The sequence below is a fragment of the Diospyros lotus genome, chromosome 1, assembly GCF_014633365.1.
Source record: "Diospyros lotus cultivar Yz01 chromosome 1, ASM1463336v1, whole genome shotgun sequence".
Taxonomy (NCBI): domain Eukaryota; kingdom Viridiplantae; phylum Streptophyta; class Magnoliopsida; order Ericales; family Ebenaceae; genus Diospyros; species Diospyros lotus.
In genome coordinates, this window is record NC_068338.1 from 16,437,577 (window position 1) to 16,451,117 (window position 13,541).

Below are 13,541 nucleotides of genomic sequence, written 5' to 3' on the forward strand. Positions count from 1 at the left end.
TTATGGAAGTTGTGTAGATATATGATCACATGCAGAGGCTTTATACCAACAGCACCCTTCTTTAGTATACAATTATTAGTACCTTGTTAAATCTTCAAAAAGGAGAGTTAGATATGACCACATATATGGGAAAGGTTCAATCTGGTGACGGATTTCAATATTATGCTGCCAATCACCAAAAATATTATCGAACAATAAATTGTTCATGGTGCTTCTGGGTTAGGACCTGACTTGGAGAGTGTTAGAACACAAATTCTCAGTGGATCTGTCATTCCTACAATGGAAGAAGTGTTTGTGAGATTGCTGCATAGTACTCATCTTTTACTGGTCCTGATTCTGTAGCTGAGGGGTCAATTATGGTTTCTCACGCTACATTCTTTGGTAATCAATCCAAGAATAAGCAGCCACAGCATGGTAGAAATGGTGGAAAAGGGGGAAAACAGTCTTTCTGTTCATTTTGTTGCAAACCAGGTCATTATAAAAAGACCTGTTATGCATTACATGGCCATCCACCTAAAGTAAATGTGGCATCTATGGATGATACCACCGACCAGCTACCTGCTGATTCTGTTTCCACCTCAGTTTCAGCTGGTCAGGGAGTTATCTCAGGGCCTGGTGCTGTTTCTCAGTTTAATTTCCAGGGAGTTAGCTGAATTTCACCAATTCCAAGCAACTAAGCAGGCATCTACTTCCGTAGCCTCAGTTGCACAAGCTGCAGGTTCTGTTCCTTTTCCAGAAGCAAATTCTTGTCCTTCCACTTGTGTATCGCATTCCATGCTTAGTCCCTAGGTTCTTGATTCTGCAGCCTCTGAACATATTTATGGTGATAAATATTTGTTTTCTCATATTGAATCATCAAATATGTGGCCTTCTATTACGGTGGCTGATGGTTCTAAGGCCATCCTACAGGTATAGACCAAGCTAATCCATTGCCTTTCTTATCCCTTAGTTCAGTCCTGCATATACCTCATTGCCCTTATAGTTTAATCTCTGTTAGTCATTTGACTAAATCTCTTGATTGTTGGGTTATCTTTGATTCCAATTTGGTTTTGGCTCTATCATCTCTCTTTGCCATCTATTTGTACTGTTACTACAGCCACACCTTTGTCAATTCATTGTAGATTGGGCCATCCTCACTTGTCTATACTAAAACAGATGGTCCCGTCTTTGTCCTTTACAATCTTCAGATTGTGGATCTTGGCAATTGGGCAAATGTACTCTCTTCTTTTTCAAGTCAAATTAATAGAAGAGTTGATTCTCCTTTTTCTCTTATACATTCTCATATTTGGGGTATGAGTCGAGTTAAATCTATACAAGGTTTTTGTTACTTTGTTACTCTTATTAATGATTATTCTCATTGTACATGGTTGTATGTGATGAAGGCTCAAACTAAGTTGTTTTTATTCACTTCATTATATAATGAGGTTAAGACTCAATCTGATTCTTCTATCCATATCCTTCAAAGTGATAATGCCTAGGAATATTGTTCCAAGTTTAAATCTTTTCTGTCTTCTCATGGAATTCTTCATCAGACTTTATGTCCACATACTCCACAACAAAATGGGTTCCTCGAACGTAAAAGTTGTCATCTCATTGAGACATCTCGTACCTTATTGGTTCATATGCATGTTCCTCTTTTGTTTTGGGATGCTACTCTTTTTGAATTCCTGCTATTTCATTAATCAAAAGCCTTCTATTGTTCTTAATGAACATATTCCTTATACGCTACTTTTTCCTCATGAAACCTTATACCCTCTTCCTATTCGTATTTTTTGTTCCACCTATTATGTTCATCTTTTATCCTAAGAAGGGGCAAATTATCACCTTGCTCTATTAAATATATCTTTCTTGGGATGTGCTCAATCTCAAAAAAGGTATAATTGTTTTTCTCCTGATCTTAATCGATATTTCCTTTCTTTTGATGTTACTTTCTTTAAATCTAGTTCTTTCTTTACTTCTTCGTCTCTTTCTTCTTCCTCATCTCTTGATGAGGTTATTCGTGTTCCTTCTTTTTCTTCTTTGTTTCCTCCTATTTCTTCTCCTAATACTTTCTCTGTTCCTTCTCGTCCTCTCTTAACATATCAACGTCGTTCATGGCCTTCTATTTCAAATGGTTTGGTTTCTTTCCCTTCTTCAGATGTTGCAATTCCTTCAAATGCAGTTCTTATAGATGCCATTATTCCTTTAGTTTCGGATCCTGTGTAGCCTTCTCTACACAGAGGTACTCATTCTTCTCGTAATCCTCATCCCATTTACACTTTTTTGAGCTATCATCATTTATCTTCTATTTTTTATGCCTTTGTTTCTACTTTTTCATCTATTTTTATTCCTAAAATAGTTGCAAAGGTTTTTGCTCACACTGGTTGGCATCATGTCATGGATGAGGAGATGTTTGCTTTACTTGCTAATGGGACTTGGGATTTGGTGCCTAATCCTCCCAGGAAATCCTTGGTTGGTTGCTGATGGGTTCTTACTATTAAAGTTGGTCCTGATGATTCTATTGAAAGGTCGAAGGCCCGTTTTGTTTCCAAGGGTTATACATAGATCTTTGGTCTTGATTATGGAGATGCCTTTCCCCTATGGCTAAGATTGCTTCCGTCCACTTGTTTCTTTTTGTGGCTTCCGCCCACTTGTTTCTTTCTGTGGCTTCCATTAAACATTGGCCTCTTCATCAATTTGATATAAAAAATGTTAGTCATTTGACTAATTGTTGCTCGACAGTCACTGTTATGTTCTATGATATATATTTTTTGTTCCAGACTTTTAGTCCATAATCATTTAATAATTGCAACAAGAGAGTTATATATGTTTGCCACAACAATAAGCCTGTAACAATGTAACTTATAACTTCATATATAATATTGTTTGTACGTTAATATTATATATTAGATAACTTTATATAAATTATGTAACTTGTATTTTTTGTGTAAATATTTATATTATATTGTATGTTTGTTTGCTTTCCTATAAGTATTTAACATTGTTTATATTTTTATACAAATATTGAACATGTGAGATAACTTATATTTTGTGTGTTAATGTTATATATTATATTGTCTTGTTATCTTTTTCATATTAAATATATATATATATATATATTTTAAATTTAGCACCTTCCTTTGCTTAGGCGAGTGGTATTTTAACGCCTAGCGCCTCAGGCGATACAAGGTTCATAGCGCCAAAGCCCCTTTCGCCCCTGACTACCTTGGTATTGAGGTTGCTAGATCTCAGCATGGAATTTGTATCTCTCAAATGAAGTATGCCCTTAATATTCTAGAGTCAAGGATGTTGGATTCTAAGCCTATTGATATCCCCATGGATCCTAATTCTAATCTTGTTCCTAGACAAGGGGAGCCTATTTTCATGATCCAGGGCATTATAGGAGACTGGTTGGAGGGCTGAATTATCTTACAGTTGCTCGATCAAATATTGCATTTGCTGTTAGTGTGGTTAGCCAATTTTTGGATCCTCCTTGGCAAACTTTGGTGCATATTTTTGCAATATATTAAGAGTTCAATTAGTAAAGATCTATTATTTGAGGATAAAGGTCATATAGTGTGACTGGTTATGCAGATATTGATTGGGCAGGCTGTCCATTTTATAGACAGTCCACTTCTGGTTATTGTGTCTTAGTTGGAGGCAATCTGGTTTCTTGGAAGAGAAAAGCAGCAAGTAGCTTCTTGGTCTAGTGCTGAAGATGTGTATAGAGCCATGGCATTAGCTACATGCAAGTTGATTTGGTAGAAACAGCTTCTTAAGGAGCTGCAGTTTGGTAATTCAGGTTCTATGCAGTTTATGTTTGATAATCAGGTTGCTCTTCATATTGCCTCGAATCCTGTTTTTCATGGAAGGAGCAAGCATATTGAAATAGACTGACACTTTGTGTGAGAAAAACTGTTTTCCAGGTGAGATTTCTACAGCATTTGTTGGGACTATGGATTAGCTGGATGTCCTGTTTACTAAGGCTCTCTTCAAGGTCTAAGGATTGAATATATTTGTTCCAAGCTAGGCACATATGATATGTATGTGCCTGCTTGTCTTAGATGTACTATATAAACTAGTTGTACCTCGTACCTAGCATAGGTAGCTTGTACATGGCAGTTATAATGTTCTAGTATAAATACTTGAAACCGTAGCTTAATAGAGATTGATCTTGTTCTTTCCCTAAAAGTTTTGTTTTCCCTCTTCTATTTTTTCTCAATTCTGTATATAGATTTTTCAAACAACAACGCACAGCCTTAATTCCCACCAAATGAGGTCAGCTACATAAATTCTAGCTTACTGATCATTTCCATCTACAATCATCTTATATAAGCCCATGCCCATTATGACTAAAGTCATGCCTTAAAGAGTTCCCTACCATGTTTTTCTTGGACTTCTCTACCTATTTTGCTACCAACTGCTTCCATTCTATATTTTCCTCACTTCTCCGCGTTGTGAGGGTCAAGGGAGGATCGTCTTGTGTGCAACTTTGCCCTTGGTTTGCAAAAAGGTAGTGTCCACAATTCAAACCCATGACCTTCTAGACACAAAGAAGCAACCTTTTGTTGCCACCAAGGTTTTAAGTAAATCACTACACCAACATCATATCAAGACTTTAACCCATTATGTGGAGTTGGTTGCATAAATTCTAGGTTTCAATTCATTTCTATCCATTGCCCTTTTTTCAGTAATGCCCATATATTTAATACTAAACCTAAGTGTCTCCCAACAAGTTCTTTTTTTATCTTACTCTACCTCTTTTGCTAACTACATATTCCATGCCATCAACTCTTCTCATAGGAACCTCTATTGATCTTCTTCTTATATGATCAAACCATCTTAATGGCGTCTCCACGTCTTATCTTCAATAAAAGCCACTCCAACCTTATTGCTAATAATCTCATCTATAATTTTCTCTTTTCTTGTATGGTTGCACATTCATCTTAGCATATCCTCATCTCAGGCATGCTCATATTTTGCACATGTTGGTACGTTGTTGCCCAATTTGAGTAAATAACTCTATACGAACAAAAAGACCAAGAGAAATCCCATACAAATCCTCCCTAGTCCTTAAGCCACAAAAAGGCGAAACGAGAATGGTTTCCCTTAGACCAAAGAAATGTAAACAAAAAAAGAAAAAAACTCACTCAAAACCCTTGAAAGACATTATATTCCTCTCAAGCCAATATGACATGTGGTTCAAAGAGGGATCATCTTTCCATACTCGAGAGCAGCGTGAACTCCGTGATTCAAAAACCTATGGCCAAAGCTAACATCACCTGTTGTACATCAAAAGGAAAGTAAAAATGACACCAAATGCAGAGCTACCACACAATCCAAAAGATGATGGGCACCAATTCCCCATCACTTCTACACAGATAGCGTCTATTTACCACTGCATGGCCTCAAGTTTCTCAAGTTATCATAAGGTGAGAATGTAGCCAACAGATAATGTGCAAACAAAAGCAACACCCTAAGAGTAGCTCCATTTCTCCAAGAAAAAGAAAAAGAAAAAGCTTTCTACATTTGTCCCAAAGGATTGCATGGAACAAGTAGATAGAATCATAGAAAAGGCTCCACCACCTGACCACTGCAAAAACACATCCATCCCACTCTTGAATGATTGTCCAAAATGTTAGAAAGATATTTCAAGGATTCCAATTCCCAATCAAGAAGATCACACTAAAAAGGTGGGGACCATACTAACTTGCCATAGCCACCTTATCCCTGGCTAAATTGGTTCATTAAACAAACCCAGAAACAACTCCTACAACAGCTTGTCACCACATCAGGTCACTGAATTAATCACCTTTTTGACTGAATGTGAATAAGCATGTGACTCCTATTAAGCATTGTAAACCTGTATGTTGTGCAAGTGATGCAAGATTTCCCAGCTGAAGTCCAAAATAATCAAATATAGTTATTCAAAGAAAGGAACAGAAAATAAAAACGAAACAGAATAAAAACGAAAAACAAACAAGTTTACCATAAAAACCCTTCCCAATCTGGAATGCATTAGTTTATAATTAGTTTATAATTTGTCAGAAAGGATATTTTGTAGCTAAATTTGCAGGTCAATAGCCAGCATGATTAGCAGCATTATGAAGCAATATAATAAGAACTTCTGTTATCATGAAAAATATAAATAAAAAAAATTCATCCCTGGACCGGAAAGGCCACAAGAGAAGATGCAAAATATTGAGACCAACAGGAAAAAGAAAACATACTTACCAGTAATGTCCAGCGGTTTGGGTCTCTCATGATAAATGGGAATATTTCAGAAGGCTGCATGGTTTCTGACAGCAAGAAGTGATTTACAGCTTCCTCAAAACGCAAGTCAAAGAGCAAAAGGAACCCCACCTGAGCATGGACAAAGGAGAGCATTTCCTTTGTCATTTCACCTTCACTTTGAAGCTCCTCCACCAAGGTGATAGCTTCCTTAAAGTTCTTCTTGCGCAAAAGGTATTTAATTTGTTCTTCAGAAGATACTTTCCTATAGCAAATAACCTGAGATTAAAATGAAACAGTATAATTATTTAAACATTCTCCAACCCCCTTAGTATAAATGTCCAACCTACATGTCACATAGGAGCCATGGAGCAATAAATGCATCTTTTAGCTGCTATAAAGCATGCATAGAACCTTGCTGTCATACAATTCAAAGGCAAAGAATTGAACAAGACAATGAAGGCCCTTGATTTACTTTTGCAACAAACAGAAAGAGAAAAAAAGGCACTGGAAGGCCTGGTTTTATTCTGCCTTACCCTGTTAATGTACATGGGTTGCATCCCTTGATGCTATTTTTCTAAATTTTGTTTTCTTGTCAAACAATCGAGAGAGAGAGAGAGAGAGAGAAGGAAATAAAGATGTACACCCAAGGCCAATTTTTTGCAATTATACTACAGCAATAGAAAGATGATTGTGACTATTGGCCACGAAGTGTGCTTGAAAATTGCTGCAAATGATATGTGTGTGTGTGTGTGTGTATAGAATAATTATAATTTTCATGATGAATAAGGGGGACAGGGAAATCAAAATCTCAATACCGCCTTTAGGGAGTCTGACCCAGAAATTAACAAACAAATGTTAATTATCTACTACCTGTCAACGTCTGTAGACTCTGTACATAATTTTGTTCTTCCAGAGATGCATAATTAATCACAATTCTACCTGTAAATTAACCATCAGTATACTTGCAGTGGTGAAGGTATTATTCTTTATCACAGCCAATCCTAAGCCCAGATCAAGGATGAGTGTTGCATGAGGTAATTGACAAGCAGCATAAAAACTGTTAGATCTTTTAAAATTCTAGTAAAATATTATTCTGTTGGGGCATAACCCTCTTAACAACAAATGGAGCCCGAGTGAAGTGGAAAATAGGCTAGGGCCAATAAGTCAACACCATATGTAATATTAAATCCACAAGGATTCTTGCATCATCGAAAAATGTGGGTAAAGAAGATGTCCAGGACCAAAGACTGAACTGGATCACAAAACATTGGACTACCAACATAACTTTAAGTAAAATAAACAAAAGGCACAGGTAGGTCTTGGACAAAAAAGAGTTTGTTTGACAAAGAAATTTATAAAGGTGGTAACTGTGATTATAAGGAAAAAAATCAATATTATCTGTCTTCAGAAGACAAGCTGAGTTGGTTAAAAGACTAAAATGCTTGATGAGTCAAAATATAAACTTTAATACTCTGAAAAGCACCTTATGAGGAATGGAATGGAAGATAGGATTATTGTTGCAAAAATCATTCTAAGAGAAAAGAGTCCCAAAGTCAGTACATATGCACCATAAGTTAAATCGAAAGAAGAGATAAAAGCAAAATTTTGGAGGATTTAGAGGATTGATATAGAATAACTAATAGAAGAAAAGATTACTATAGAGCCGACCTCAATGGTCGTGTGGTTAGAGAAGTGAATGGGTACAGATATGGATGATGAATTTGGAGAAAAAATAAAAATAAGCAAAAAGTTATTTTGAATTTGACAACATATGATACCATTAATAACATTTTCAAGAAGTTGTATGAAAATTTGGTAAAAGAATAGCCTACGTTATAAGCATCCAACCCATCAACATAATAAGCTTATGGCCCTAGACATTCATATAGCTTATTTTAGGAATGTCTTATAGTCTCATCCTAATTTGATAATAGCCGGATCTTAGATCAAGCTTAGTAAAAACAGTAGCATGTTTGAGTTCATACAAAAGGTCCTCAATAAATAGGAATGGGAAACTTATCTTTAACTGTTATGGCATTTAATTAACGATAATCTATACTAAATCACCAAGAGCCATCCTTCTTTTTGACAAGTAACACTAGTGTGGCAAAAGGGCTATGGCTAGGTTGGATGATGGGTTTTTGTAACAAGTCTTTCACTAATTTCTCAATTTCAGTCTTTTAAGTCAGTGGATTATGATATGACCGAATATTGATAGGTTCGGTATTAGGTTAAAGTGGAATAGCATGATCAAACAATCTTTAAGGTGATAGGGATGTAGGTTCTACAAAGAGGTCCTCATACTCAACTAAAAGCATGTGTAAAGAGTCAAGCTTGTACTCCAATTTTTGTTGAGACTGGCTGCTGACAGTCACATAGCATTTACAGGATTTCTCCTGCAACTCCTCCATTTCTTCAGAGGCTTGTATGGAGAATAACTGTGCCACTTGTGCCAGCTTGTCCTTCAGCATCTTCTGCAGCCTTTTTCCTGTGATAATCTTGTATAAGCCCGTGTCTAAGCTGCCGGCAAGAGTCAACCTCCTCCCATCTTTCTCAAAGGTGACTTCCAATTTACAGAAGTCATAGCTGATTGGACTGACTGTTTTCATCCAATCTACACCCCATACTATATCACAACCACCAAGTTTTAACAAACTCAAATCGGCTGCAAATCTCTCCCCTTGCATTTCCCACTGAAAGTCAATACATGAGAACTTGCTGAGCACCTTACTGCCATTAGCCAGAGTCACTGATAGAGGTTGGGTGCTTGTAAGCCTGCAACCTAGATTCTTTGCTGTATTTTCGTCCAAAAACTATAGGTGCTTCCACTGTCAATGAGCACTATTAGTTTATGATTGTCAGCCTTACCTTCTACCTTAATGATCTTGCTGGTTGCTAATCCCCTTAAAGCATGCAGTGATATTTCTCCATTATCTTCTTCTTCAATTTCAGTTGCTGCCACTGGAATTTCCTCCATTTCCTATATTTCCTCTTCTCCTTCCAACAATAACAATTGTCTTTTACATTGATGTCCCAGCATGTATTTATCCCCACACTTATAACACAAACTGACTTGCCTACGTTGTTCCACACTACCAAATTTCCTCCTGATTTGAAGTAACAGTCAGACAAACAGTTATATTCCTGTAATTCTAGTTATTTTTGGCTGCTTCTCGGTTAGATCTATGACGATTCACTACCACTAAATGATTCCCTTGCTGACTGGGATATGAATTTGTTCCTCTCATATGAATTATCTACTTCTTAATCAAAGCTTCTACAGTAAGCTCCTGTAACCTAGCACTTTCAGCTGCCTGTTTCACAGTCTTAGGCTGTAACTCTTAACTGTAGGTCTTAATTCTTCGCTCGCGCCGCTAATAAAGCTTGAGACTAAATATGCCTCAGATAAAAAAGGATTAAGGTTCAACATTAAAGACTAAAGCTCCTCAAACTTCACCTAATAATTCTAAACAGAATTTTCCTGCCTCAATTTATTGAATTCCTCCACAACATCTGCCATATTTCTATCACCAAATCTTTCACAAAAAGCCTCCACAAAATCTGTCCATTGGCAGTTATCTCTTAACCGGATGCATCCTTGAAACCAAGCATCCACAACATCATTCAAATAAGCAGAGGTTAAAGTAATTATCTGCTGATCCAGAATATTATACAAGGTAAAGAGCTTTTGACATCACCTAATCCACCACCTAGGGTTTCAGCACTCAAACATAGGTATTTCCAGCTTTGGCAATGGAAAATAAGGCTGATTAGATGCAGCCGGTACTTCCTTCCTTCTTTCTACAGCTCTTCAATTATATTTTCTCGGTTCAATTTCAAACTCTAAAGAACCAACTGTCCTACGAACTGTTCCGTTTCCTTGGAGGATTGGATCAGACTGTTCCTTGGAAGGAAAATCATTTGGAAGACTCACCTGAGGTAGTTTGGAGAACATAAGCATGAAAGTGTCCAATCTTCTTGCTAATCTGTCCATGGAAGCCTTAAATTTCCTGTCCAGTGCCAGAATCACATCATGATTTTGGCTGGATCCAGATTCCAGCGAATCTACTTGAGCATGGAGATCAGAAACAGTTACATTCACTTGTTGCAATGGTGCCTCGAATTGCTTCATCCAAGTTCCATCAGCCATGGTGCGGTGGCCTACGACTTGCTTTGATACCAAAATGTCAGGTCCTTGAATCTGACAGGCTAAATTCTCTAATAATTTAGGGCAAAGATTAGGAGGTTGGAGAAGGAGAAAAAGCAGAAAGTGGGGAGAGATAGAAGCAGGATTGACAGAGAGAAACAAGAGAGAGACAAAATGTTCTTTGAAAATGTACTTCAATAATTCTTTGATTCGGTTGGATTAGTTTATATACTAATCCAACATAGGCAATAGTAATGATTTGGCGTCAATGAGGCTGCCATTTCAAATGTACAACCTTTAGTAGCTTGCTATAGTACAACTCTACAACTACCAAGCCAAAAGTACCAAATAGCCCACATACAAGTGCCTAATTTCATAGGGGAGTCAGACAGATATCTCATGCAATACAAACAAGCACTACGGAATCTCTCTCCTTCGCTATAATTTGAAGGTGACTAAAAGAAGCCTACAGAGATAAAAATGAAGATTTTGAGCATAAACCAAGGTCTGAAACAATTTAAAGTCTAAATACAATGACAATAATGAAAATTTCAATCTAGTGCCAATAATCACCATGCTTTGCATACCTTGGATGGTGTTGCAACAACAATAAGTTGACCACGCCCATCTTGGTCAGTTACAACACATGGACCAACTCCTTCCTCAGCAAAAGAAACCAATTGAATGCGGTTGCCTGATCTTTTGTGATACAATTCCATCTTCCCATTCTTTACAACAGCTATACACGAGGCTATCTCCCCCACAGAATCAGGAGCCCGATGAAATACCAAGCTTCCACCAACTGGTTGCCCCCGAGCATTAACACTAATCCCCACATTGTCCACCAACAACAGCATCTTGTATTCCTCCATCAACAATTTGAGACGCGGAGGACTGGATGGATCGGGAAGTGAAAATATCAAGCTGCCTTGCCCAGTAACACAAGAATACAAAATGTACCCACTTAAACTGCCAACGACTATAGAATCATCAAGCCACACCATGGTCTTAACCCCATCAACACATTGAATTTCTTTCAGAATTACAAAAGACCCACCATTTCCATCCCCATGCCCATCATTCCTCCCACTTCTACTACCGAAAACAAGCTCTACCAAGATCAATCTCCTACCTATCACAATTGAGAAAACGGAATTACCATCGTTGCTGCGAAGCTCGGACTCTTTTGCTTTCCAGCCATTTGATCGAATCCCACCACCACCACCACCACCTCCAAGCTTCAGCAACATCCGGCGGGCACTCAAAAACTCAGACGAACTAGAACCACCACCATCATCCCGCACCACCAAATCAGAACACTCCGAAGCACCACTACGCACCCTCCTCGCGATCACACTAATCCCCTTGAGACCCCCAATCTTCCTCACCGGTCCGAGAAAAAGCGAGTCCACCAGAAACAAAAACCCACCAGAAAACACCACAACATGGCCAGCATGGTCAATTACGAGCAAATAATCCACTGCAGATTCGCTCACCGAAGCGTGTCGCAGAAACGAAACAGTTCTTGTGTCGAAATTTACGGAGAGCAAGAGGACGCCGCCAGAGGTTGTGCCCGCGTAGATTAGGGTTTGGGAATCGGAGGAAGTGGAGATTGCGAGAGATCGGATGGAGGAAGAGAGAGGAAAAAACGAAGAAGTGGAGGGACTGAAATCTGATAGAAGTTCCAGTACGGTTCGAGTGGAATGCTCGAGTTTGGCCATCAGAGTTTCGGAATTCGATGGTACTAGGGTTTTTTCTCTGGAGTGACCACCATTGACGTCGTCGACGAAGAATGGTAGCTCTGTATGTGTCTGTTTGAGCGAGAGAAGAGAGAGAGAGAGAGAGAGAGAGCGAGAGCGGACACGCACGCAACGTGAGCGCCTTTAGATCGACGAAATGTCAAAATAGCCCTTTACCCCCTCTCCATTCCATCGTTTCCTTGCTCAAAGGATAAGTGATGGACGCATGATATAATGGCCTTATTTGTTGTAATTTAAAAATTTTAACTTGTAATTTCTAGTTTTAAAAAAAAAAGTTAGGATATAGTGTTTATTTTAACTTATAGAATTCTAACTTATGCCTTTTACTAGTTTTTAGAAGGGGTAAAAGCTGACTTTTTCAAAGCTGGGGTATCCCAACTTTTACAACTTCTGCTTAAATAATTATATTTTTATGACAATTTTGCCCTTATTTTTAGTAAATAATTAATCTTTTGTCTACGCAATCATGGGTTTTTCTTTTCTATCGCCATTTTCATTTTCAAATCTCTTCCTCTCTCTCTATACTTTAATTAATTTTTTTATAACACTTGAAACTTATACATATACACTAATTAATTTTTAAATTATCATTCTATAACTACTAAAGGTATTATGGACAATTATACAAAAATAAGTTATTTTACAGCTTATGGTATCAAACACCACAACTATTTAACTACAACTTCTAAGAAGTTACAGCAAACATGTTCACAACTTATTCTAAGTTTTAGAAGTTATAATCTAAGAAGCTATAAGCTATAATTTCTTTAATTAAGTTGCAACAAACGGGGCCAATGCAATGGTAAAACACTTTAAATTTTATATAGAAAATATCAAATTTTGAACCAGTATAATAATTTTATAAGTAGAATTATTACTAAAAACTAGTATTTATATTATTTAGTTAAAAGACATTAATAAGGTTAGAAAGAAAATTTTGTATAGACTGCACGGAATATTCAATTTTAAGTGTGTATAAATTATATTCACATCCAAATTTACCCAGAAAGTGTATCAAGGGGAAGGTTATCTGCCTCTGAGAATTAATTAGACGAAATTCGAACACTACGTGTGAATAAAAAAAAAATGGGCGAGTGACATTTATTACCAAGAGCCAAAGCATAAATGTATTAGTATTATATTATGTTTAATTTTAGCAAAAACTGTAATAACAACTAGGGATATGCAAACGGTCAGTTCAATTATTGAATTAATTGAATTAATCGAATTAAGAGACAAATCAAACCGATCGATTAAACCAAATAACCAAATATAAACCGTATAAACTAAATTGAAAACTGAACCAATAAAAAAATAAAAAAAAATTAAAATTTTCAATAGACCGAATAAACCAAACTAATTGATAGACAAAAAAAAAATCGACAACCGATTATAAACTTCAATAACCAACTCAAAAAAAG

At 37.0% G+C, this 13,541-nt stretch overlaps 1 protein-coding gene across 2 annotated transcripts in view; it reads right to left on the reverse strand.

The window, feature by feature from the left end:
- Positions 1 to 12,231, reverse strand: part of LOC127798503 (vacuolar sorting protein 3) — a 51,008-nt gene extending 38,777 nt beyond the window's left edge. The window contains exons 1-2 of one of the 2 annotated variants that reach the window (XR_008022408.1): positions 10,948 to 12,231; positions 6,214 to 6,489 (exon numbers count right to left, since the gene is read on the reverse strand). Coding sequence is in view for 1 of the 2 variants with exons in the window: in XM_052332114.1 (XP_052188074.1) it covers positions 6,214 to 6,489; positions 10,948 to 12,081 (1,410 nt within the window). In the remaining variant the exon portion in view is untranslated. The remainder of the gene's footprint in view (positions 1 to 6,213; positions 6,490 to 10,947) is intronic. The other variant, XM_052332114.1, reaches the window with a different exon arrangement.
- Positions 12,232 to 13,541: the final 1,310 nt, after the last annotated feature.